This window comes from Pinus tabuliformis, chromosome J, assembly GCF_031772625.1.
Source record: "Pinus tabuliformis cultivar Carrire ecotype Pingquan chromosome J, CPIR1, whole genome shotgun sequence".
NCBI classification, from domain to species: Eukaryota; Viridiplantae; Streptophyta; class Pinopsida; order Pinales; family Pinaceae; genus Pinus; species Pinus tabuliformis.
The window spans coordinates 445335657-445359633 of NC_142295.1; the positions used below are offsets into that span (position 1 = coordinate 445335657).

At 40.8% G+C, this 23977-nt stretch overlaps 1 protein-coding gene across 1 annotated transcript; it reads right to left on the reverse strand.

Annotated features, from left to right (window-relative positions):
* Positions 1-524: 524 nt before the first annotated feature.
* LOC149227729 (uncharacterized) lies at positions 525-6454 on the reverse strand. The gene is made up of 3 exons (XM_089380586.1): positions 4978-6454; positions 3800-4666; positions 525-3676 (listed from the first exon to the last, which is right to left on the reverse strand). The coding sequence occupies exons 1-3, from the start codon at positions 6452-6454 to the stop codon at positions 525-527; spliced, it is 5496 nt and encodes a 1831-aa protein (XP_089236712.1).
* Between the last annotated feature and the right edge of the window lie 17523 nt (positions 6455-23977).

Here is a 23977-nt window from a genome sequence, read left to right on the forward strand (position 1 = left end):
GGGCTCTTCCACTGAAACTGCCCCGACGACTGATACCCCGAAGCCTTTCACGATGCATTGTGAAGGAGAGCGGATGGCGGGTGTGTGTACACCAATTGTTCCCCTGCACCAGACTCCCAGTTCCTCCACAAGACTGCGGATTGTATGAATGCAGAACCTCCAAACGACCAGGCTCACAGTTGAATTGTCCAGCTCTCCAATTGCTCAGGTCTGTGGCACCTGAACCTTCACAATCGTTCCCACAGTTAGACAGAGAGCCGAAGTAATGAGCTTTCGCCCCTTCCTTCCAGATCAGAACCGGTGCAGGCGAAAAGTGCAGAGGAATGTCCGCGAGCTTTCGGCTTTGAAGGGCCATGGTTAGCGTTTCAATGCTGGCAATGAATGTCGGAGGGACGACTCTGCAGCCAGTATTAACTACCGGTCTTGAATGCTGCATGCTTGCGGGTTTAAGGCATGTCCTTTGGGGGTACGTGGCTTGTCCGGGCGGACACCTGCCCTGTTGACAAGCCATGGGCTCTATTGCGCTAGCAACCACCCGCATCCGGGGGGGAGAGATCCTTTTGCACCAGGGTGATGCAATCTTGTTTGAGGTGTTCATCATCGACTATGTCCAAGGATCCTGAGAAGAAGTTAGAAACTCCTTGGTTGGCTAGTCTGTCGGCTACTTTATTAGCTGTTCTTCGCACATGCTGAAAGGATAGGCTATGTGGATTTGTAAGCTTAGCTGCCAAGTCTTCCATTCTGCTTAGAAGTCTCCAGCTGGTTGCAACTTTGTCCGCAGCTGTTCCTACTTGGATTTTTTTGGCGGCATTAATAAGGATCAGCGAGTCTCCTTCAACCTCTAGTGGAAAGAACTGAAGTTGCTCCGCAATACAGATCCCCTGCCAAAGTCCTTCCATTTCTGCGACATTATTGGTATCTTTGCCAAGAGAGCCATAATAGATGTGCATGGGAGCACCTGTATGACTTCTGATGATTCCTCCATACCCAGCTGGACCCGGATTACCCTTTGCTGCTCCGTCAAAATTGAGCTTGAAAGAGTTGAGAGCAGGTAGGGACCATGAGGACGGAGAGGAGGGGTTGCTGGGGGGGCGCGTGATGACCTTTGCAAAGGTTGAAGGGTCAAGATTCCAAGCTTTTAAAATATCCCTTTCTTGCTGCCCCTCTGGCATGTCAGTGTCATACCAGGATTTGATGGCTAAGGTTTCCTGGATATTTCTTTTATAGATGAGCCACAGAGCATCTATTGTCCTGGAGGAGTTGTTGAAGATGCGAGAGTTACGCTCCTTCCAGAGGAGCCAGTACAGGAAACCAGGAATGAGATCCCAAAGTGTGTTGAGGAATTGGCTTTGGAACGGGTTCTTGCTCCAATTCCTGAGATTGTCAGTTATATCCTCGCCTCTTGGTGCTGCTCTGTTGTTACAGGATTCCACCCTTTCCCACAGCTGCTTTGCAAGTGTGCAGGACTCCATGAGATGACTGATTGTCTCTGCTTGAAGATTGCAGTTTGGGCATCTAGAGGGCCCAATGAAACCGCGCTTCCGTAAATTGTCCCAAGTAAGTATGCGCTTTTTGCTGAGAAGCCATAGGAAGGTTGAAATTTTGGGCCAAAGTCCTGAAAGCCATACACGCGCCCAGATTTGGTCATGATTATCTTGGCTGTCTGAGTAGCGCAGCTGATGTGCCTCTTTAGTGGTAAATGTGCCTTTGTGCTTGTGACCCCATCTAAGCTTGTCCTGCTGGTGAGAGTATCGTATTCTGCGTTGTGTGAGTTCCTGATCCAAGTCTGAGTATGGTTCACCTTCCCAGTCCCTTTGCCAACTGTTTGCAAGTCTCCATGCTTGATAGTCTTGGTTGAGCGTTGGATGCCAGAATTGGTGCACATGTATGAGGTTTTCTTGCTGCATGTACGATTGCCAGTGTGGCATCTGGAATAGATCGGCAAGCTTGGGGAGTTGCTGCCACGAATCCTCCCAGAACTTGGCTGACGTGCCGGAGTGTATTTCCCAAAAACTGTGCTCTTGTATGAATCGACTGTGTATCTTAGCAGCATTCCAGATTGGGGAGCCTTGGGCGTTGGAGTTGATTTTGATTAGATCTTGCCACTGACTTCCCATAGCATACTTTGCTTGCCATAAGCGGGCCCAAGGTATGTGAGGCTTGGATAGCCAGTTCCACCACATTCTGGCACCCATAGTGTTGTTGCTTTGAAGTGGATCTCTAAGCCCTAGCCCACCCTCTGATTTGAGTTTGCACACCTCCTTCCAATTCACAAGGGCCCATTTTCGATTTCTGCCTGTGGAGCCCCAGAGAAAGTTGCGTTGTAAATTGCGAATGGCTTTGAGAACCCATTTTGGAGCTGCCAAAGTGGAGAAGAGATACAGCGGCATAGCTTGAAGGACAGACTTGATCAAGACCAATCTTCCTGCCATGTTGAGAGCACGGAAAGTCCACAAAGCGAGTTTAGATTCCAGCTTGTCAAGGAGAGATTGCCAGGAGGTATTTTTAATAGCCGACGCTGTGAGTGGCGCTCCAAGATATTTAGAAGGCAGATGGGAGATGGAGAATCCCAAAATTCTGGCTATATTTCTCTGTGTGGAGAGAGGGGTATTGAAAAAGAAAAGCTGAGACTTGGAGGCATTGATAGAGGTACCTGAAGCTTCTGAGTAAAGAGAGAGGAGCGATTTGAACATGGAGGCTTCTTTTGAGGATGGATGGCCAAATAACATGGTGTCGTCCACAAATTGTTGATGGGACAACGGATTGAGGCCATGAATGGAAATACCTTTGAGCTTGTTAGAGGCTATAGCTGCTTTGAGTAGTCTGCTAAGACCCTCCGCCATTAAAACAAAGATAAAGGGTGAGAGAGGATCCCCTTGTCTTATGCCACGTGAGGGCTTGAAAGGAGACGAGGGAGATCCGTTTAGGAGAACTGAGAAGCTAGGAGAAGTGATGAGACTCATGATCCACCTGGTCCATGTAGCATTAAATCCAAAGGCTAGAAGCATTTTTTGTATAAAATTCCAGCTAAGCTTATCAAAAGCTTTGGAGAGGTCAAGTTTTAGGATCATACCTGGTTTTTTGAGGAGCTTTAAAGAGTGTATGACCTCATTTGATAAGATGATCCCATCCATAATCTGCCGTCCTTCCACATAGCCTGTTTGCTCCGGGGATATGAGCAGGGGAAGGAGAGGTTTGAGCCTGTTTGCGATCACTTTTGAGATTAGCTTGTATATGACGTTGCAGAGCGCGATAGGTCTGAAGTTTTCCGGCCTGTTTGGTTCCTCACCTTTGGGAACCAGAGCAAGGAAGGTGGTATTAAGGGCCGGAAGGATCCAGTGCATACTTCGGGATTCTTCAACCAGGTTCCATACTTCATACTTGATGAGGTCCCAAAATTCGTGGAAAAAATTGGCTGTGAAGCCATTGGGACCAGGTGCTTTTCCGTCTTTGAGTTGAGCCATGGCTTCTTCAATTTCTTGCAGGGTCGTAGGCTGAAGAAGTCTGGTGTTGTGATCCTCTGTGATTATGCTGGGAATATGTTGCGTGATGGCGTGGATAGCTGCTTCTCTGTTCTCAACGGGCTCCGTTAAGATGTCCTTGAAATACCCTGTAAATTCTTTCTCCATGTTCTCATGCTCTTCAATTCTTTCGCCTTGTTGGTTGTTGATGAACGCTATATTGTTATTCATTCGCCTTTGGATAGCGGTCTTGTGAAAGAATTTTGTGTTTTTCTCACCTTCTTTGAGCCAGTTGATTCTCGATTTTTGCCGCCAGAGTATTTCTTCTTGCTTCCTGCGTTCTTCTATTTGGTTCCAGAGTTCCTGTTCCTGCTTTGCTTGTTCTTCTGTTCTGCCATGATGTATGAGATTTTGCTGGAGTTTGCTCATTTGCTGCTCTAATTGAGAACGCTTCTCTTGTATGTTGCCAAAACTTGTGCGATTCCAGATTTTGAGGACATACTTCAAATTCTTTAGCTTTTGTTGAAATTGATACATTTTGGCACCCTGCGGCGGAGTGTAGGCTGTCCATGCATCACTGACTACTTTTCTGAAAGTGGTGTTTGTGAGCCAGAACGCTTCAAATCTGAAGGGTCGGTTACATTGATTGCCTAGTCTGGACCATTGTAACAAAATTGGCCAGTGATCGGATCCACTGTGAGGCAGGATGGAGGCATTGAAATCCCCTCCTAAATGTATAGCATTGTCAGAAAGGAAGAATCTGTCAAGGCGTGAGGCGATGTGTTGAATACCTTTTCGTTTGTTGGTCCATGTGAAGATTCCATTCGAGGTAGGGATGTCCATAAGGTGATTGTTTCGAATGAACTCTTTGAGGCTTTCACTGTCACTGTCAAGCCCAATTCGGCCGCCCTGTTTCTCTACCATGGAACTTATTATGTTGAAGTCGCCTCCCCCAATCCAAAGCGGGAATTGTCTGTTTTCATTGAGAAGAGCAAGCGTTTCTAGAAGTTCTATTTTTTGCTGAATAGATTGTGGAAAATAAACATTTGTGAGGTGACCATGAATGTTTGTGCCAACTAGGTGGAATGAAGCTTGAAGGAGATGGAGTGTGGCGTGATAGTCATATAATGTGATGATCTGTGGGTTCCAAAGAATAGCTAACCCTCCTGAGGCGCCTGAGGCATCTACAGAGATAGCCCTGCTTCCTGCCCAAACTTTGCCACGGATTCGTTCAATAGCATCAGTGGTGCTTTTGGTTTCTTGCAAAAAAACTATGGTGGGTTTTTCTTGCTGAATCAGATGTTTGATCATTCTGTGTTTTGAGGGGCTGTTGAGTCCTCTCACATTCCAGGATATTAACTTCATGTAAATTGAGATTTGGGTTTGTAGAACTTTGTCAACTTAGGGAATTGTCCTGATTCCATAAGTATTTCTCCCAATGCTATGGTGCGCTGGAGGTCTGTCTTCCTTCCCCTTTTCTTGAGATCCTTGAGTAATTTTTTTCCATCCCATGGACTGCCTCCTTGGATGCCCAGGCTTTTGCTATGCTGTGCCTTGGCTAGGACTCCTTCCAGTTTGTCGATTTGCCAAGGTTGAATGGAGTTGAATTCTTTTTGTTTGCAGGCCGCCTCAAGTGTAAAGATATCTAAGCCATCGATGATGACTTCCGTTTGGTCTTCTTCCATAATAATGATTTCTCCTGGAACTTCTTCTTCTGCTTCGTGCTGAAGCCTGAGAGCAATAGTGGCTTCTGTTTCCATATCTTCATCCGGCCGTTCTAGGACCACAGAGGGTTGCTCTTTAGAAGATGAGAGGGAGTTGAAACTAGGAATGGATTTACCTTTTTCCAAGGAGGGGATGTGAGAGGGATTGAAAGGGTCCGGGGCGAAGGATTGCGGGGGATTCAAATGAGGGAGGGAGGAAGATGGTTCAGAGGGTTGGTGAGGGGACTCAGAGCTGGTGTGATTCTCTTTTTCCTGCGTAGCAAGAACAGAGAATTTGTTCTGGAGGTTCTCTTTGAAAGGGTTTTCAGGTACTGGCTGGCTCTTTTTGGTATGCCTGCGGCGGTTGGGGACTTTGATGAAACCTTCAGAATCTATTTCCGAGACAGCAGTAGCTGCTTTGGTCTGGGAGTTTAAAGGACAGTCCCGAAATAAATGGCCATGCTCATGACACTTACGACAGCGGAAAGGAATATGTTCATAATCTAAAGTTTGAGACCATTCATAATCATCGTGATAGAGTTTTACCGTATCCGCGAGGGCGTTGGTCAGATGCATCTGGACGCAGATCCTAGCATAGGAGGTGTACTTACGAGTCTTTGTCTCTGCTGCAACTCGTATGAAGGTGCCCAGTTTGTTGCCTATGTCTGCCAGAGTTTCTTCTTTCCAGTATTCTACCGGGAGGGAGTACATCCTGATCCAGACGGGGGCCCAACTGAAATCCTCTTTGTCAGGGTTGAATCTGGGCTTCCATTCCGTGAGATAGAGGCCTGACGAGTTGAAGAAGTACGGCCCTCCTTCGAATATCCTCACTCTGTCCTCCACACAGTGGAATATAGCTGTAAAGAAACCCTTTGGCCCGAGTTGCAGAGTTATTTGTCCTTTGGGCTTCCATTTTGAGGCTATCCAGCCTTGTAATGCTTTCTCCGTGGGCCAAAAGCCTAAAAATTTGCCTATGAGGGCGTGATCTTGCATGTACTGGATTTCACCATTGATACGGTGGCTGGGCAAGTCTACCTTGATGGGTTCAGCAGCTTTTGGAATGCATGTGGCTGAGGTTGCTTTAGGCTGGGTCGCCTTGACTTTGTCATGGTTTTCTTTGTCAGCATCATCGTTTTCTGTCGGGGCCGTATGGAGCTTTGCCTCAGCTTTCTGATTGTCGCCATGTCCTGCATCAGGGCCAGCGTCAGAAGAGTACAGCGTAGTTTTGTCAGACTTTGTAGAGTGATTTGGAGGGGGAGCAGAGCTCTCCCCTCCGCCCGCCAATTCCATTGCTATCGACCAGCAGAGGAACGGCGGCAGTTGCAGGGAGAACAGTCAGGTGCGGCGGCAGCAGGTTAGGGTTAGGTTGCAGGGTACCAGAGATCGCATCAGAGCAGTTTCAATTTCCGGCTGATGTAAAGAATGTTTCAACTTCTAACCCAACATTATGAGACACCATTTTTCTTATATTAAATTGTAGCCTATGAAAATAGCAAAAGAAAATAAATAAATTTATTTTAATACTTAAGAAAAAAAAATTAACACTGTGTTTCATAATGAATGTACATGTAGTCCATTGTTATTAACCACTTTTAAATTGGGTCAGTCCGTCAAGGTCCTTGGAGCTTTATAAAAATAAATAAATTATCTTAAGCGAAAAAAAATTAACACTATGTTTGTTATAGGCCATTTTGTAACATCTAGTCAATAGGCTTTCAAATAGGGATATTCAAATCCTTTGAACACTTTGTCATCCTCCAGGCTACACAAAGCCCTAAGTATGCCTCTCTCATATCCCTGAGTTTATGCCAGAAACTGCTTTATTTCAATCATTGTTAGGGTCAATGCACCTTGGCCCCTCATTGGCCAGCATTGACTACCAGGTTGCCCTACTTTGCACTTGCGATGATCACCAACAAGTTGCTCAGTGTTGGGGGTGCATTAATTCTAGAAATTCGAAAAAACAAAAAATAATCTTGAATTTTCCTCTTCTAGAAGCTTCCAGAATCTGTTGTAACTATTTACCTCAGATAAAGTCTTGAATCCTATCATATCCTACCTTGTAGTTTTCATCCCTTATCCCTTGAGCTCATCCTCCCATCAAGAGTGGATCTCAAGCCTAGATTGGTAAAAGGATAAGAATTCATGAACTACCTCCTTCACCTATATATTTACTGCCATCCATAGGTAAGGGGTTGGCTTTTGGAGAGTGATTCTACCCTTATGTTGTTGATGTGAGAGATATCATTCCATGCATTAGGGTGATTAGAGGTGCACTTTGTGGCAAGGAAAGGAAAAGTCAACTTGGAGGAGCTCTTCTACAAGATCAACACCTATTTTTGGTTGTAACTCACTCCATTTATATTAATATAAAGAGTTCTTTGTTTTCCTATATATGATGTTATGATTTCATGTATTTCAATACCATGTTGATCTATTGAATAAAGTGATTAGATGATGCTACATAGATTTCGTAGATCGTTGGCTTGTGTTATCTAACTATGTAGGTTCTAATTATAGCGATCAGAGCTAGGATTGGAGCATACAAGCCAAGGAAGGAGTGAAGCATACGATAGATTACAGGTAGGCTTCATCCTGTTATCTATTTAATTTAAGGAAAACATTAGTCCATTTTTCTTTCTGTTGTTCTAGGTCTGCCCACTAGGCCTAGGGAATATACTTCTACTTGCAGTCGTGGATTCCATATAACAAATTGGCGACCATACTGGGGAACGATGTATTCCCTTGGTGGTTTCTTTGTCCATTGTGCTTGTCTTACCTCTTCTTCATACCTTTACTGTCTTATTCAGTCAAGAACAGACCTAGGAAGACCTTTCACTGAGTCTTAATTGCAATCCTTGTGTCAGAAATTTGCATCCCTAGATCAATGCATCCTCTGGTCTTATGACAGAGCATTGAACCCCAACTGAGCCTTCTCTGTTCCTGCATTGCATAACACTAGTGCCTCCTTTGCACTTGCATTGGTCCTTGTTCATGCACAATTTTTCTTTTGTCTTGATTTTCTCTCTAATCATCCTTCTTCTTACTACTCTTCTTTGAGTCTTTAAGTATCTTGTGGTCTCTCTGAAGCTTCCATTCAGTTTTCTTTCGTTTTTTAGTGCCTTTGGTAAGGATTTGCTTATATTTTCCTTTGTTCTTATCATTAGGTCATTTGTAAACTAATTTTGTTTGATCATTGAGCGCTTAGATGAATTGGTGTTTTAGTCATCATTCTAAAAAGCTTGTTTGAATCAATGGTTAAACTTTGCATCTTAGCTTTCTTAATTTTCGAAAATTAAGAGGCTTGAAAAGAAAAATCATTGTATTGGCATTTAGGGTTTTGTGTGTGCGTGAACATTTGAACATTTGCATTAAAAGGGAATTGTACTTTGCACATTGTTTGCTGCATACTCTTTGCCCCTTCCCTTCCTTAAATATATTTTCATTGAATGAGAAAGATCTCATTTCCACATGATAGTTTGAATTTTAGGATATTTAAGTAACATTTGCGGTGAGCCCAAAATTTGAAACTTAATTGAAGATAAACATTATAATTTATTGAATCAACCTAAGGAGAATTTGTAACATTAACACAAACATTTAGTGATCTAGGCTAGAAATGTGTTCCAACTTCGTTAAACGTAGGAGTTGTCATTCTTTTCTAGCATTGTATCACGGGGGTGAAATATCGTTCCATGTACGTGAGTGCATAGGATTGTTCTTCACGTACCTTTGGGTATATTGGAAGGTGCTCCACACACGGAAAGTATATGGGAATGCTCTCATTGAACAATTACGCATTAGACAACACTACTATAGCCTGCACTTCCACATACCATCGAGTATATTTTGGAAGTTCCCTATAGGTTTCTATCCTCGCCATAGGTAACCGAGTCAGTTGCCTTGTGTACCGTGATACACTGAACACAACATTCGGGGAGATTTTCTACACGTATGTTAAGTCCTTGGTTCGCTGAGGTGTGTATTGCAGTTCATGGTTGCTTGGTAATCCTTTATGCATAGATTCCCTCTTTTTGATTTATTTTTGTGTTAATTTCTAAAATTAACTATCCAACGTGGAAGAACAAAATCCCCCATTCCGTTGTTCGCATAGAATGAAAAATAAGCCTCTTATTCCACCATAGGCTACTCCTGGCCATCATTAGAAGCATAAGAAGATGCAAACTACCGAATCGGGAAATTCGGGAACTACTTATGATCCTCCTCCTGAATCTAATCAACCAAAATCATCTTTTCTTTTGATTACTAAGCTCAAGATTACCTCTACTCTTGTTGGTGAATCTGACACAATCGAAACATAATTACCTGAAACCTTATTTCCTAAGGTTATTGAGCCTGACTTGCCTGAGTGAGAAATTTTATTTCCTGAGGTTATCGAACCCGAGGAACCTTGACCATCTTTACTTGTTACTTCAGGACCTTCCCCTTCTCTTCCTTTGTCTCAGAAATAACCTCCATCCATATATCTTGGACCTGACGGTGAACCTCTTCCATACGATCTTGTGAGTATTGAAGGTATCCCACAAGAATAGCCTCGTCCTTCTACTCCTATTCATTGGAGTGGACTCCATTTTTATCAGACTAATCGTCTTCCTCCTCTTCAAATACCAACACAAACTCCTTCACCTGATTCTTTTGACTCACCCACAAATTTCTCACGGTGTTATGTGAATCTATGACTCCAGACAGAAGTGTCTTCCCTAGGCCTGGTGGACTGACCTAGAAAAACAAAAGGACAAAGGGACTAATGTTTTCCTTAAAGTAAATAGATAATGGGATTAAGCCTACCTGGAATCTGTCGTATGCTTCACTCCTTCCTTTGATTGTATGCTCAAATCCTAGCTCTGATCGCTATAATTAGAACCTGTACAATCATACAACACAAACCAACGATCTACGGGATTTATGTAGCATCATCTACTCACTTTATTCAATAGATCAACATGGTATTGAAATATATGAAACCATAACATCATATATAGGAAAAAAAGAACTCTTTGCATTAGTAGAAACGGAGTGAGTTACAACCAGAAATAGGTGTTGATCTTGTAGAAGAGCTCGTCTAAGTTGAATTGTCCTTTCCTTGTCACAAAATGCACCTCTAATCACCCTAATACATGGAAATATATTTCTCACATCAGTGACATAAGGGTAGAATCACTCTCCAAAATCCAACCACAACCAACTAGGTGCTTGTGGGATGAGGTGAATATATAGGAAGGAGACATAGTTCATGAATTCTTATCCATTTACCAATTTAGGCTTGAGATCCAAAAGTGATGGGAGGATGAGCGCAAAGGATAAGATGGTGATTTATCCAAGGTAGAATCAGATATAATTTGAATGTTTATCCAAGGTAAATAGTTACAACAAATCTTAGAAGCTTCTGGAAGAGGAAGCTTTGGGATTCTTTTTTGTTTTCCCAAATTTATATATTCAACGCGCTCCCAACATAGGGCAACTTGTAGGTGATCAACGCAAGCCCAGAGTAGGAAAACCGGGTAGTCAACGCTGGCCAATGAGGGGGCAATGTGCATTGGTCCTAAAAGTGACTGAAATGAGGCAATTTCAGGCAGAAACTCAGGGATATGAGAGATACATACTTAAGGATTTGTGTAGGGAGGATGACAAAGTGTTCAAAGAATGTGAATGATCCTATTTGAAGGTCTATTGACCAAATCTCACAAAATGGCCTATAACATGCAACAATCTTCGTTGGGATTGTTAACCATGACTGAATCTGATATGACTTCCCAACCCGTGTCCACCACTATGGTTGAGACATCAAATGTTTCTTCCTCGTCCATGCTTGCAACATCACTAGAGACACATCTGTATGGTGTCCCATCCATCCCACCTGGCTATCAGTCTTTATCTGTTATGAAACCAGCTCACAAAAAGATAGAAAATATAGATGAATGCCTTAGACTTCAGCCTCTTCGAGGGGGCAACCTCCTTTACATTACATAAATGAACAATTCTTTGATGATACAAATGAAAATACCTCCTTTCTATATATAGGAGTCTAAGGGGTCATAATATAATCAGAGTCGACATAACAATAATAATGTAAGGGCATAATAATAACAATAGTGGGCTTCTATGGGGCACAATAGTAACAATATGGGCACTACATGGGTACATCAATATAATAAGGGGGTTGTACTAATAACAATAAAGGGTTACACTAGTAGTATAGGGGCCTAACATGCCCCTCTCCCTCAAAAAGTGTTGTCCTCAACGCTTGAGTAGTTCTTGATGCTTATGTATAAAATTCTTGTCCTCCCATGTGGAATCTTCAGCGCGTAAGTTCTTCCACTTGATGAGGTACTTTGAAATTGATTGATTTCATAGCTGTTGGGTTCTGGTTTCTGTGATTGCTCCAGTTTCCAATATGATTTTTCCTTCCTCTTCAATTTCTGGCAATATTGTTTGAATTGGGATCTTTTGCAACTTTTGAATAAGTGGCCATACTTCTTCGTCCTTCTTCCATTCATCCCTTGCTTCGTTTATCCAATCTGGTTGGATAATAGAAATAGCACAAAACAATGCTTCCTCATCCTCATCCTTGAAGTGTCTTCCCATTCGGTAAGGTCGCCATTTCTTAAGTGCATATAGTATTGCCAACATTTCCTTCTCATAAATAGCTTGCTTGAGATGTAGCAGTAAAAATACCCAATCACCTACATCAAAACATTTTTCACTACGATGTTGATCTACCTGTTGTTTCATTCGATTTTGCACCAAAGTGACGTTATCCTTTAAAAGTTGGAGAACTTGTTGTTGATGCTCGATGTGATCTTTCACTGCTTGAACCTTTTTCTTCTTGATATGTCCTTCTATCTTTAGAGTTTGAGGAGTGGTAATTTCTTCCAATCCTTTACAAGATATGGTCATATTCATTTCTTGATGCTCAATGTGATCTTTCACTTCTTGAACATTTTTCTTCTTGATATGCTCTTCTATCTTGATAGTTTGAGGAGTGGTAATTCTGACCAATGAATTACAAGATATGGTTGGATTCATTTCTTCTTTCTCGATGTGGTCTTTCACTTCTTGCACCTTTTTCTTCTTGATATGTCCTTCTATCTTGAGAGTTTGAGGAGTGGTAATTCTTACCAATGCTTTACAAGATATGGTTTGATTCATTTCTTCTTTCTCTAGGGTTGGGTCCTGGCATATATCCTCTTCTTTTAATGTATCTTAATCCTTTTCTTCCTCCTCTTCATACTCTATGTAAAATAATTTCTTCTCAGCACACTTATGACCTTTACTGCATTTCCTATCACAATTGTAACAAAGCCCTTTTTCTCTTTTTTCTTCCAATTGTTGTGGTGTAACCCTTGTAGGTTGTGGAAGGCTAGAAGAAACAACACTTCCATCTTTATAGTTGTGAGGGGTAGACTTGCTTGTTGCCATAATTTTACTTTCCACTATGTAACAAAGCCCTTTTACTCTTTCCAATTGTTGTGGTGTTGCTCTAAAGAAGGTGTTGCTCTTTGTATCCTCATAATGTGCTATCATTTCCGCCGTGAAAATTGATCACGTAACAAGTTGTTTACGAAAACAAAGCCCTTTATACCATAAAAATTGATCCAGTTCTAAATATGAAGATGTAATACATACCTTTTGTAACAGTGGTACACCATGTAGATCAAAATATTGCTCCATCTGAAGTATCCAATTTACTGGATCCTTGCCATCAAACTTCCTCATCTTGCTTTTTCTTGATTTTAGGAGCTCGATCTTGAAACGACTGTAACTCTGTACTTTCGTATCTTTAAGTTCTGAAATTGCGACCTGCAGTAGCCCTCTGTGTCCTCTTTCCAATGCCACCAGTCTGATCCAAATTGGATTCTCCAAAGAAGAGTTATGCCAAATCTCCCACAGTGACCTGATTATAGACTAGTTCAATAGAGCGAACTTGTACGACGTGCCACGTGTCACTGTTTCAACCTTTGGCTCTGAAAAATATATACAAGAAACTACAGTTTGTCCTCTTTCTGTACCTTCTTACGAAATTTCAATCTGATGCTCAGAGAGAAAGTTATGACAATTTTCCCCAGGTCACCTGTTTGGAATGTAATTCAGGAGTCTACAAAAAGACCAACTTCCTCAGATCATATCTCCGCAAATATAGCGCGAAAAGCTCTGAAATTCGGACCTGAGGTTTAGCGTGGTTTTGTCTCAAATGGGTTTTTTTTGGCTTCTGAAACGTCACAGAAAAAAAGTTATAGTGAAAATGCTATGATGACCTATTTGAAGCAGCGAAACCCTAGAATCCAAAGCTCTGATACCAAATGTTATGAAACCAGCTCACAAAAAGATAGAAAAGTGAGATGAACACCTTAGAATTCAGCCTCTTCGAGGGGGAAACCTCCTTTACATTACATAAATGAACAATTATTTGATGATACAAATGAAAATACCTCCTTTCTATATATAGGAGTATAAGGGGTCATAATATAATCAGAGCCGACATAACAATAATAATGTAAGGGCATAATAATAACAATAGTGGACTTCTATGGGGCACAATAGTAACAAGATGGGCACTACATGGGTACATCAATATAATAAGGGGGTTGCACTAATAACAATAAGGGGTTACACTAGTAGTATAGGGGCCTAACATTATCTGGTACCTTCTCTGGTTCAACTTCCAGTCCTTGGACCTCTCCCATTTCATCCATTTCAAGAATTCCATTTGGCACTTCCCTTATGAACGCTACTCAACCTGCTCCTTCTCCTCTGCCTACACCTACAGTTGAACAACAGGTTGGACCTTATGTTAGTGGGCAAGGTTATCTTCAAGAAACTAACTCTCCTTATGTTGGGTGCCTCCCTCTAGAGTGCAGTTGCCTCCATCATCCCCTCCTCCTATGGCAACGGGGAAACCTATCGTTGGTATACCTCAAATTAGTAATCAACCTTATTATAATCCTCTTTATTCGGGGATGGCTGCTAATGTTTGGAAACCTACATTTCCCATCCACCCTGGTTTGATTTTGGATTGATTATTGAATTCTCAACCTGTTCCATCTTCATCTCAAATTCATATCCTTCGATCTGTACCCCAACAAGCTCAAATACATGTAAGTCAACCTTTACAGGTTGTTATTGCATCTCAACCTATTCCATCGGTATCTAGTACCCCTTAGGTTCCACTTACCCAACCTTTACAAGGTACCTTACAGTCTCAACTGCTTGGGCAAGGTATTCCTCAAATTCCAGTAGGACAGACTGTGTATGGTATGGCACAACCTCAATCAAATCCACCTTATGTCGGGATGATGCAAAATCCCGTGGGGAAACAATATAGACCTTATCAGGGTATTCCTCAAGTGCCTTTTCAAGGCCAACATATCCAAACCCAACCATTCCAGCCTTTACAGGGTTATCATGGAACTAGTCAACAAGGTTATGTGTATGTTGGTTACCAAAATCCTCCTTATTCTAGTTCCCAGGTACCTCTTTATTAGAACCCTCCTTATCTGGGAACGCAAGTACATGTTGCTCAGGCTCTTCCTTCTTATCCATGCTATCCTCCACTGAATTTTAACCAACAATTATCTTTTGTGGCAACTCTCAAATTTCTAGACTTGACTCGACTCACCAACGATCCTATCGCTCATTCGCCTTGGTGGCTGATAATTCCTACCAAATTTCCTTATGTTATCCCAAAATTCAATGGGAATCTTGGATAAGACCCATCAAACCATGTCATGACGTATCATATGTGGTGTTCTTCAAACTCCATTAACGATGATTCCATTCAATTACTTCTTTTCCAACGTAATCTTTCATGTACCGCAACTAAGTGGTACATTGAGTTATCTAGAGCTTTGTTTCACGATTTCAATTCCTTAGCTACCACCTTCCTCACAAATTTCAAGTTTCCCATTCGGTATGAAACTGGAACGGAACTTTTGACCAACTTTAAACATACTAAATCTACTCACATCTCATATTACATTCATGAGTGGCGGTGTTGTCGCCAATTGGTTAAGCCCTATGTTTTGGATCAATTGTTAGCCGAATGGTTCATTAAATACCTATTTCCATATATCACAAAGGATGTAGCTAAAGGTAGGGTCGTGACTGAAGAACAAGTGATTACTCATTCCTAGTATTTGGACCTCATATATACCCAATTTGGCACCCTTTATGAAAAGATACCATATGCCTCGAGACCTTTGAACATTGTTCCTCCAACTCCTAGTAAAGAATCTCATGTTGTTGATGACATCATTAGTTCTTCCAGTTCACAAATAGTGAGTAAACCATCTGGTGTTTCTCTCAGTGCATCTGTCCAAAACCCTTCATCCAATCCTCTTATGACTCCTTCTTACGAGATAAATTTCATTTCATCTGATAAAGGCAAATCTCAACAGCAACCAGGAAGAAAGAAGAAAGGAAAAGGCAAAAGGAAGAAAGATTCTTCACCGCAGGATAAACAAACAAATCAGTCCTCTGATGAGAAACGAAAGCCTCTCTACCCATTCTTGATTTGCAATGAGGAGAAATTTACTCGTGATTGTCCTCATTGCGTGAAAGTGAAATAGTTTCTAAAATCCTCCACTTCTCCCATTGTGTTGATCGACCTGTTTCCCAATAACGTGACCCACATGGTTACTCGAGACCCTTCTTCCTCTAACACAATTTTAATGCTTTCCTCCACGAAACCTAAATTTGATGTTATGGTGGCTACTTGGAATAAGGACTATGGTAATGTGAATCCTCTAAATGATCAAGCCACTGATCAACCTGCCAATTTGACATCAGCTTCATCTCATCGCGCTCCGCCCAAAATTCCTACGGAGTTAACTATTAAGCCTCCGAAGGGTGTTATTCATAAATTTGCTTTCAACCCTCGTGCTAGGGCTATTCAAAATTATAACGTAGTTGAAAACTTGGCCAGGTCTCCATCAACTATGTCAACCCTCGAGGTGTTGCAAAATTGTCTCGCCCAGAAGAAGGATTTTCTTTTGGCTATTAGACGTGTGGATCCTTCGAGTTCTAGCCTAGTTTCTTTTAGTCATGAAAACTATACCCCTTGCCTTCTGAGTCAATTGGCCTTTATCATACAGGTCATCAGTCACGATAAGAACATTCATCGTTCTATTGTGGACGAGGGACCCTCAACCTGTATAATGTCTATGTCTTGCTGGAAAGCGATTGATTCTCCTCAACTGAGTCAGACACCTACCGCATTGAAAGGTTTTGATGGGAGAATGTATAAACCCCGTGGTATTCTGAGTTCCATACAAGTAGAATTAGGGGGAAAAATTGTATCCATAGAAGTTGAAGTTATTGATAGACCTCTTGATTATAATCTTCTATTGGGTCGCACGTGGGTTTATGCCATGACTACTGTCATTTCCTCATAAGGGTGGGATTGTGGCCATTGACCAACTCACCTTCTTCGCCTCTGATTCTCATGTTACAAGAAGTGTCTCGCTTGTAGGGGAAACTCTACATTCTTATCAGCATGTTGAGGTTGGACTGCTGAAGGATTCCTCACTCATGGGAACATTTTTTCTCCCTCCTCTTCTACTTCATGACAAATCATCATCGATTTCTTATATCAATATGATATCATCTTTTAATATCTCGAATGATCCATGGATTGTCCCAGATGAAGCTAACATCCATAGTTTTGACAACCGAATGCCACTTAGCCCCATTGAGCTTGATTATGAAGCCATCTATTCGACTTGTGCGACTTATTCCTTCTCTTCAATCAATTGGGTCGATCGATCATTGGATTATGGCATGTCTTCTGATCCATTCTCATACATTCTCTACCGATGAGAGCATCATGGAGATCATGATGCCAGACGATGCGCCATGGGATGATCATCACCATTGTTCCTCCTTACCAGATTCCATTGAGGATAATCTCAGTGATGTATATCTACCCAATATCGTCGAGTCTTTTACGAATTATGTTTCTATTCATGAATTCGATTCTGAAAAGAATCTCTCGAATATCGAAGAGACGATACCTCTTGATATCTCTATTAAACCAGGTATTGTCGAAAATCTACACATTGGTGCGTCTTGCTCTCCATCTGAGATTGAGACCTATAAATCCCTATTTCAGGAGTTTCGTGATGTCTTTGCTTGGACCTATGAGGAAATTCCAGGTATCAACCCAAATATAGTGGTGCATGAGATTAAAACGTATCCTGATGCTAAACCAGTCTAATAGTGTCTTTGTCTAGTCCATCCAAAGAAGGTTATCGCGATAAAGAGTGAAGTTGAAAAACTCCTTCGTGTTAGTTTCATCTACCCCATTCCTTTGACTGATTTGGTGTCAAATATTGTCCCTGTCATGAAGAAACATGGGACAATCCGTGTATGCATTAATTATCGGGATGTAAATCACGCTTGTCCAAAGGAAAATTACCCAACCCCGTTCATCGACCATATTGTTAATGATTGTGCCAACTGTGAAATATATTCGTTCATGGATGGTTTCTCCGGATATAATCAAATCAACATTCTCCCAGTGGACCAATATAAAACTACATTTATTTGTCCTTGGGGTACATTTTCCTACTGGAAACTCCCATTTGGTTTAAAGAATGTTGGGGCCACGTTTCAATAGGAAATGGATTACGCTTTTCATGACATTAAACACATCATGCAACCTTATTTGGACGATCTCCCTGCTCATTCTAAATATTAGGTTGATCACTCGATGCATCTGAGGGCCATTTTCTTATGGTGTAGACACTATAATATTCGACTAAATCCACACAAATGTGTGTTCTGTGTTAGTTCTGGCCAAATTCTTGGTTTTTTTATTACTAAACATGGAATTCATATCAATCCTATGAAAGTAAAAGGCAATTATTAATCTGTTTGTGCCTTCTTCTCTCGTTCAACTTCAACGAATCGAAGGGAAGGCTAACTTCCTGCGAAGGTTCATCCCTAATTACACTAAGTTGACCAAAGGATTCACTTGCCTGCTTAATAAAGGGGTTCCCTTCCATTGGGACAATGCTGCTCAAATGATGTTTGATGCCTTGAAAGATGTACTGGTTCGAGCATCTCTCTTATATCCCCCTGATTACCAGTGCGACTATTTCTTGTATCTCGTTGCTGCCATTTCTACTATACCAATGGTATTGGTACATGAAGACATTGTAGGGACTAAACATCCCATATATTATTTGAGTTGGAATCTTAATGATACCGAAGTCAGATATACCCACATAGAAAAGTTGTCTTTGGCGGTTATTCAAGTCGTTCAAAGGTTTCGCCATTACATCTTTCTCTAGAAAACTACAGTTGTTTCACATTGCAACCCTATGAAATATATTTTGTCACATCAATTGTTGGTAGGGAAATACTCTAAATGGATCATCATCCTGCAAGATTTTGACCTGGAATTCATCAAATCAAAGTCAAAGAAATCCTTGGTTTTCACTGAGTTGATGTGCGACCTTCCTTCCCCTGATTCTGAATTGACATCTCACGATTCTATCCCTGACAAGTCATTGTTTCTGATTTCGTCATTTGACTCGTGGTATGGAGACATTCTGATATATCTCTAGACCCAGACTTTCTGGTCTGATACATGTCGCTCCGAGCAGCGACGCATTCAATACCAATCCAAGAATTACATCATTATTGGGGACACCCTTTATTGACGTGATATTGATACGATTTTATGAAGGTGCTTCACACATGAGGAGGACGAGAAAGTCCCTAATGAATGCCAGTCATGGGCATGTGGGTTTCATTTGTTTGGTTATGCTACCACGCAGAAGATCCTATGCACTGGTTACTTTTGGCATACCATTTTTTGAGACTGTATTCTCGCTGTATAGAAGTGTCATGCATGCCGAATTTATGATCGTAAAACCCGTGCTCTACCTACTCCATTGAATCCTATTATCGTCATTAGACATTTTTCGAAATGGGGTATCGACTTTATGACATGTAATCCTCACTTGGATGGGGGGCATGATTATATCATTGTCGTAGTAAATTATTTTACTAAATGGGTCGAGGTGATGCCTACATTTAACAACACCAGTGAAATAACTGCATATTTATTTTTCAATCATGTTATCGAATGGTTTGGTGTTCCACAAACCATAGTTACGAATCCCAGAAAGCATTTATCAGAATCATATGATGTCCGAACTAATTGCTAAGCTGAGACTTTCCCATGAAATTTCCACTCCCTACTATCCTCAAGCTAATAGACAAGTTGAGGTTATGAATAAAGTTATCAAAGCTATACTTCAATGTATGGTAGGGGTCCATAAATCGGACTGAAATTTTCCTTTTTACGCTGCCTTGTGGGCGTGCCAAACCTCAGTAAGGACTGCTACCAAATTTACACCCTTTTAGTTGGTTTATGGTTTGGAAGCAATCCTTCCAATCGAATGTGAGATTCGTCACTAAAACACTGTAGAACTTCTTCCTGCCACTTTTGTAAAAGAGGAACGTCTTTTACATCTAACCTATTTAGATGAGACACTGCGTGATGTCACTTTAGCTAATGAAGCTCATAAAAGACATATCGAGGCACAATACGTCAAAAGTGTCAAGGCTCATGTCTTCTCGGAAGGAGACTTTGTTCTTTTATGTTATCAAGAATCTGATAAGTTAGGGCTAGGAAAGTAACAACCTATGTGGTCAGGTCCATATATTGTCAAGCATGTTCTTGCAAAAGGGGCCTATGAGTTAGTCTATTTTGATGGAGTTCCACTGGCACAGCCTAGAAATGGGTTGTACCTAAAGAAATACTATGCTTGATCTCATGCATAGTACACTATGTACATACTGTGTATAGGTGTGTTGAGTGTGTTTGTAGTGTGTCTCTTCAGAGTTTCCTACGGTTTCTGTTGATCCCTTTTACGTTTGGTTTGCAGATGTTAACATCCCTTGAACCGTATTTTGGTTATGCTGATGGTGCTAGTTGTAGTACTCGAAACCTATCCTCCACAGTGTGGACTATATTTGCTCCAAATGGTGAGTTAGTGAGTCTACAAGGGATTTGTATTGGTCGCTCTACCAACAACATCGTTGAGTATAACACAGTGGTCGAGCTACTGTCTCATGCTATTTCACATGGTTACCGTTGTTCAGTCATCAGACTTCACTCACGGCTTGTGGTACTACACCTTGCTAATGTTTATTCGGTTAGAAGTCTTACCATCCTTCGCATGTTCTTAAGGGTTTTCCTTCTAGAAAGACATTTTGATTTCATACAATATGAACATATTTCTAGAAATATAAACACATTGATAGATGTGCTTGCTAATCATGTTTTAGATAGACATTTGCAACAAATGTAAATAAGTTTCAATACACATCACATCTATTGAAAGTATAATAGGAACACAGAAACACTAAATATATATATATATATATATATATATATATATATATATATATATATATAAAGTTTGGTTTTACAAAATTTGTGCCTAAGACACATATGGCCACACAGCCCATATAAAAAACTACATGCAAATATCTAAGTAGACTAATCAAAGTGCTCATGATAACATGCCACTGCATGACCTATCTTGCTCAGCAGCCGACCAATACGGCTATACACTCCTCTAGTGTGTTGTTGAAGTCGGATCAGAATCTAGTCGATCACGGTCTCATCTATTCTGTGTGTCAACCCCTCCATGTGGCTCTCTGCCTCTTTTAGAATCTCAGCTACATCAAGATCTCGTAGTGCATCCCATCTTACTGCAGCAACCTACACTGGTTCTACTGCCACCTGTGGCTGTTCTCCTGTATACAAAGATATGTAGCACCTATCGGACAAACATGCCTAATATATGCATGAACAAATCAATAATTTTGTCTCGGAAACATCAAAAGCACAAAAAAATTGTAAAACTTTCAAAAATTCAAATGATTGTAATATCTTACCTATAACACCCCATCGCTCACCCTCAGGAAGCACGAGCTCAGGGTCGTCACAAAGAGCCATCCCTGCATATGGATAATCATTGATAATAAGGAACTGTCTACGCAACCATCTAAAGAAGGTTGGTGAGAGATTGATCGCTGACAGACCTTCATGTTGCGACATATGATCTATCCACCTCCTCATCTATGGAACCCTCAGATAAATGGGCTTGAGTGTAATTTGCTAAGGTTGTAGTAATATAACCTGTTCTAGAGAAAAAAAGACCAAGATGGAACTATAGCCAAAGTTTTTGACCTTTCCCTCTCTTGCTTTAGACAATTATTCTTTCATATTGACCAACACTCCCTAACTCCAGTTGAAGATTGTTGGCTCCAAACACTCCACACCATACTGTATATATGATCTGTTAGCTACATGAAGTGTTGAGCTACTTGCCAATCTAGAAATGATGAATAAGATCATTCTTAAGGGAAAATGGGTTACATATTTTATGCTAATATTCCCATCCCTAGTCGTCTTGGCTTGAGGTTTACAATATGTGGTAATATAATCTTTCACCATTTCTCCACTCCTTCTCCCCCTAGGAGAGAGATGTGGGCACCTCTCATGGATAAACCTATAAGAAAATATATGTTCTATGTCGTTATCTCGAGCAAATGTTCCCCAAATATGAATGCCTGTGCTTGCACATCCCATGAATAAACAAGATACACTAGTAATTCCATTTGCTGCCTCATACCAAGAAGCCAGAGGAATTTCAACAATCCATAGTTTTTTAGTGTCTGGATGGTAGTAGGATCATTAGCTCCATTCAAATCTTGTTCTTCATGTTCTCTTTCTCTCCAGATAAAGGCCATTTTGTGCTAATGAAGACTTGAAACATCAAGAAGAGACTCATTAGGATCCATTCCATGAAAGAAAATTGAAATTTTTTGAAGGGAAACTGCTAAACATATTTAGGATTTGCGCCCAACACACCCTTTGGTATTTTGATAGTGCGTTGCACCCCTCTCTGCAGTGTATTATCACTTAGGTTAAACACACCTTTCGACCATGTGGGCATGTGTTGGTCATAGGGCGAGTTATTTAAACCCCTGGGTCCTAAAAAATACCTAAAACTTGCATGAAAACACAAAATGGGACCATGAATTGAAAAAAAAAGGTCTTATCTCTTACCTGGAAGTGATGGTGCTTGAAACGATCCACCAGATTGAGTGCAATCAACTTCAGAAGATTAAGGGCAAAAACTACTCAAAACTCTCACTGTTAAGGTAAATGTGAAATGGTAAAGATGAATAGTCATTTTGAATATTTATGGTTGTTTCTTCCATTATTTTATTCATATTTAATGCTTTGAGTTATTTAAAACCCAATTTTACCATGAAACAAATATTTTTAATCCTTTTTGTGATTTTCTGAGCAAGTCGACAACTATTTCATTGATTTTGTCATGTTTTGAACAAACTATTTTGACCGAAGAGCACACTTTTATCACTTTTTCGGGCTCCATAAAATCATGAAAAAGGAACACCCCTGGAGTCTTCTTTCAGCACTTTTTAGACTCCCAAAATATGAAAATATTGTCGAGCACTTGTGTTTTTGAACTCATTAAAGTAAATGAAAAGACATCTACTCAATATAAGCTTAACCCTTTTCCAGAGTAAGATAGACTACTTACGAAAAAGGAATACCTTAGTCAAACATGGCTAAGAGGTTCTCTTGGGTATTATTTTATGCCTTTTTGAACTTAAGGGGCTATTTACAAAAAGGAACATCTGGAGTTTTATTTTTCATCTCTTTTTCAAATTCTCTAAACATGAAAAAGATGTCGAGTTATACCTTCGCTAGACTCGTTAAAATATCAAACAATGATGGACTCGTCGTTCATGATGGGACCGAACCAATCCTTCTCTGGGTTCGTTAAATATTATCAGAGGGATTCATCCGAAGGATGAACTTATAGATCAAGCATATGTTATCCTCCTCAAGATTGTTAAAAAATAAAGAGGTACTGACCAATATGGTTGGGTAAATTGGGAAACAGGGTACTCCATTTTTTTAATAGCAACAAGTCACTCTTAAACACGACACTCTTCCACTTCATCTATATGGCTTTTGGGTTTTGAAATATGCTTGTATTTTGGTTTATCATACCATTTCAAGGCCAACTCCATTCAGTGTTGCCGGTGTGTTCAAGAGAAGTCATTCAGTCAATATCTGCTACAATATTATTAAGCCTCCATTTCATGTCTGCGTTTCTTAATCCAATTCCATATTAACATCATTATGATCATTCTGTCTCAAATCATGATACTCTTTTCGTGTCGTTGATGGGGGATACATCAAGGCCCTCCTGCGATGGGTCACTTCTTGTCGACATCAGCTCAGTATCCAAGAAGTTGACTTAGAAACACTCCTTCAATAATTTGGTTCTTGCATACATCAATGGCAATTTTCCTTGCTCTCGGTGACATGTTTACATCATTGCCCTTCGACTGAAATTTTTTGTGTGGTGTTCAACATCAACTCATTTATTCGCACCATACAAATTGTACTAGAGTACCTTGAGAGACATTAGCATCATTGGTGGTTTGTCTCACGTCTGTTAACGACTTACATCATTGGCCGGTAGTCAGATGGTGTCTACCATGTTCGAACTCAGCGCATTGATTCACATGGTTAGACTCGTACATTGGTTGGTCGTGTGAACGAGATAGAAGACCCTGAATATAGTTTCATCCATCCGGGTTGCGATTTAAGGAGTAATACAAGATCAAAATGTATGACGACTATGATCATACAGATAGTTATCCAGTTATGGGTGTACCATTTATCATCTGTGGACATGTCTTTTGGTCATTGTACATGTAATTTTATCT

What these genes read in the sequence shown, in the direction of transcription:
- LOC149227729 (XM_089380586.1), bottom strand. Translation starts at nt 6,454, where the DNA reads ATGGAATTGGCGGGCGGAGGGGAGAGCTCTGCTCCCCCTCCAAATCAC. An exon ending in CCTGGGCATCCAAGGAGGCA is followed by an intron (nt 4,667 to 4,977) that starts GTCCATGGGATG and finishes AAGTTTGGGCAG; the next exon opens with GAAGCAGGGCTATCTCTGTA. An exon ending in CTGGAACCAAATAGAAGAAC is followed by an intron (nt 3,677 to 3,799) that starts GCAGGAAGCAAG and finishes ATAACAATATAG; the next exon opens with CGTTCATCAACAACCAACAA.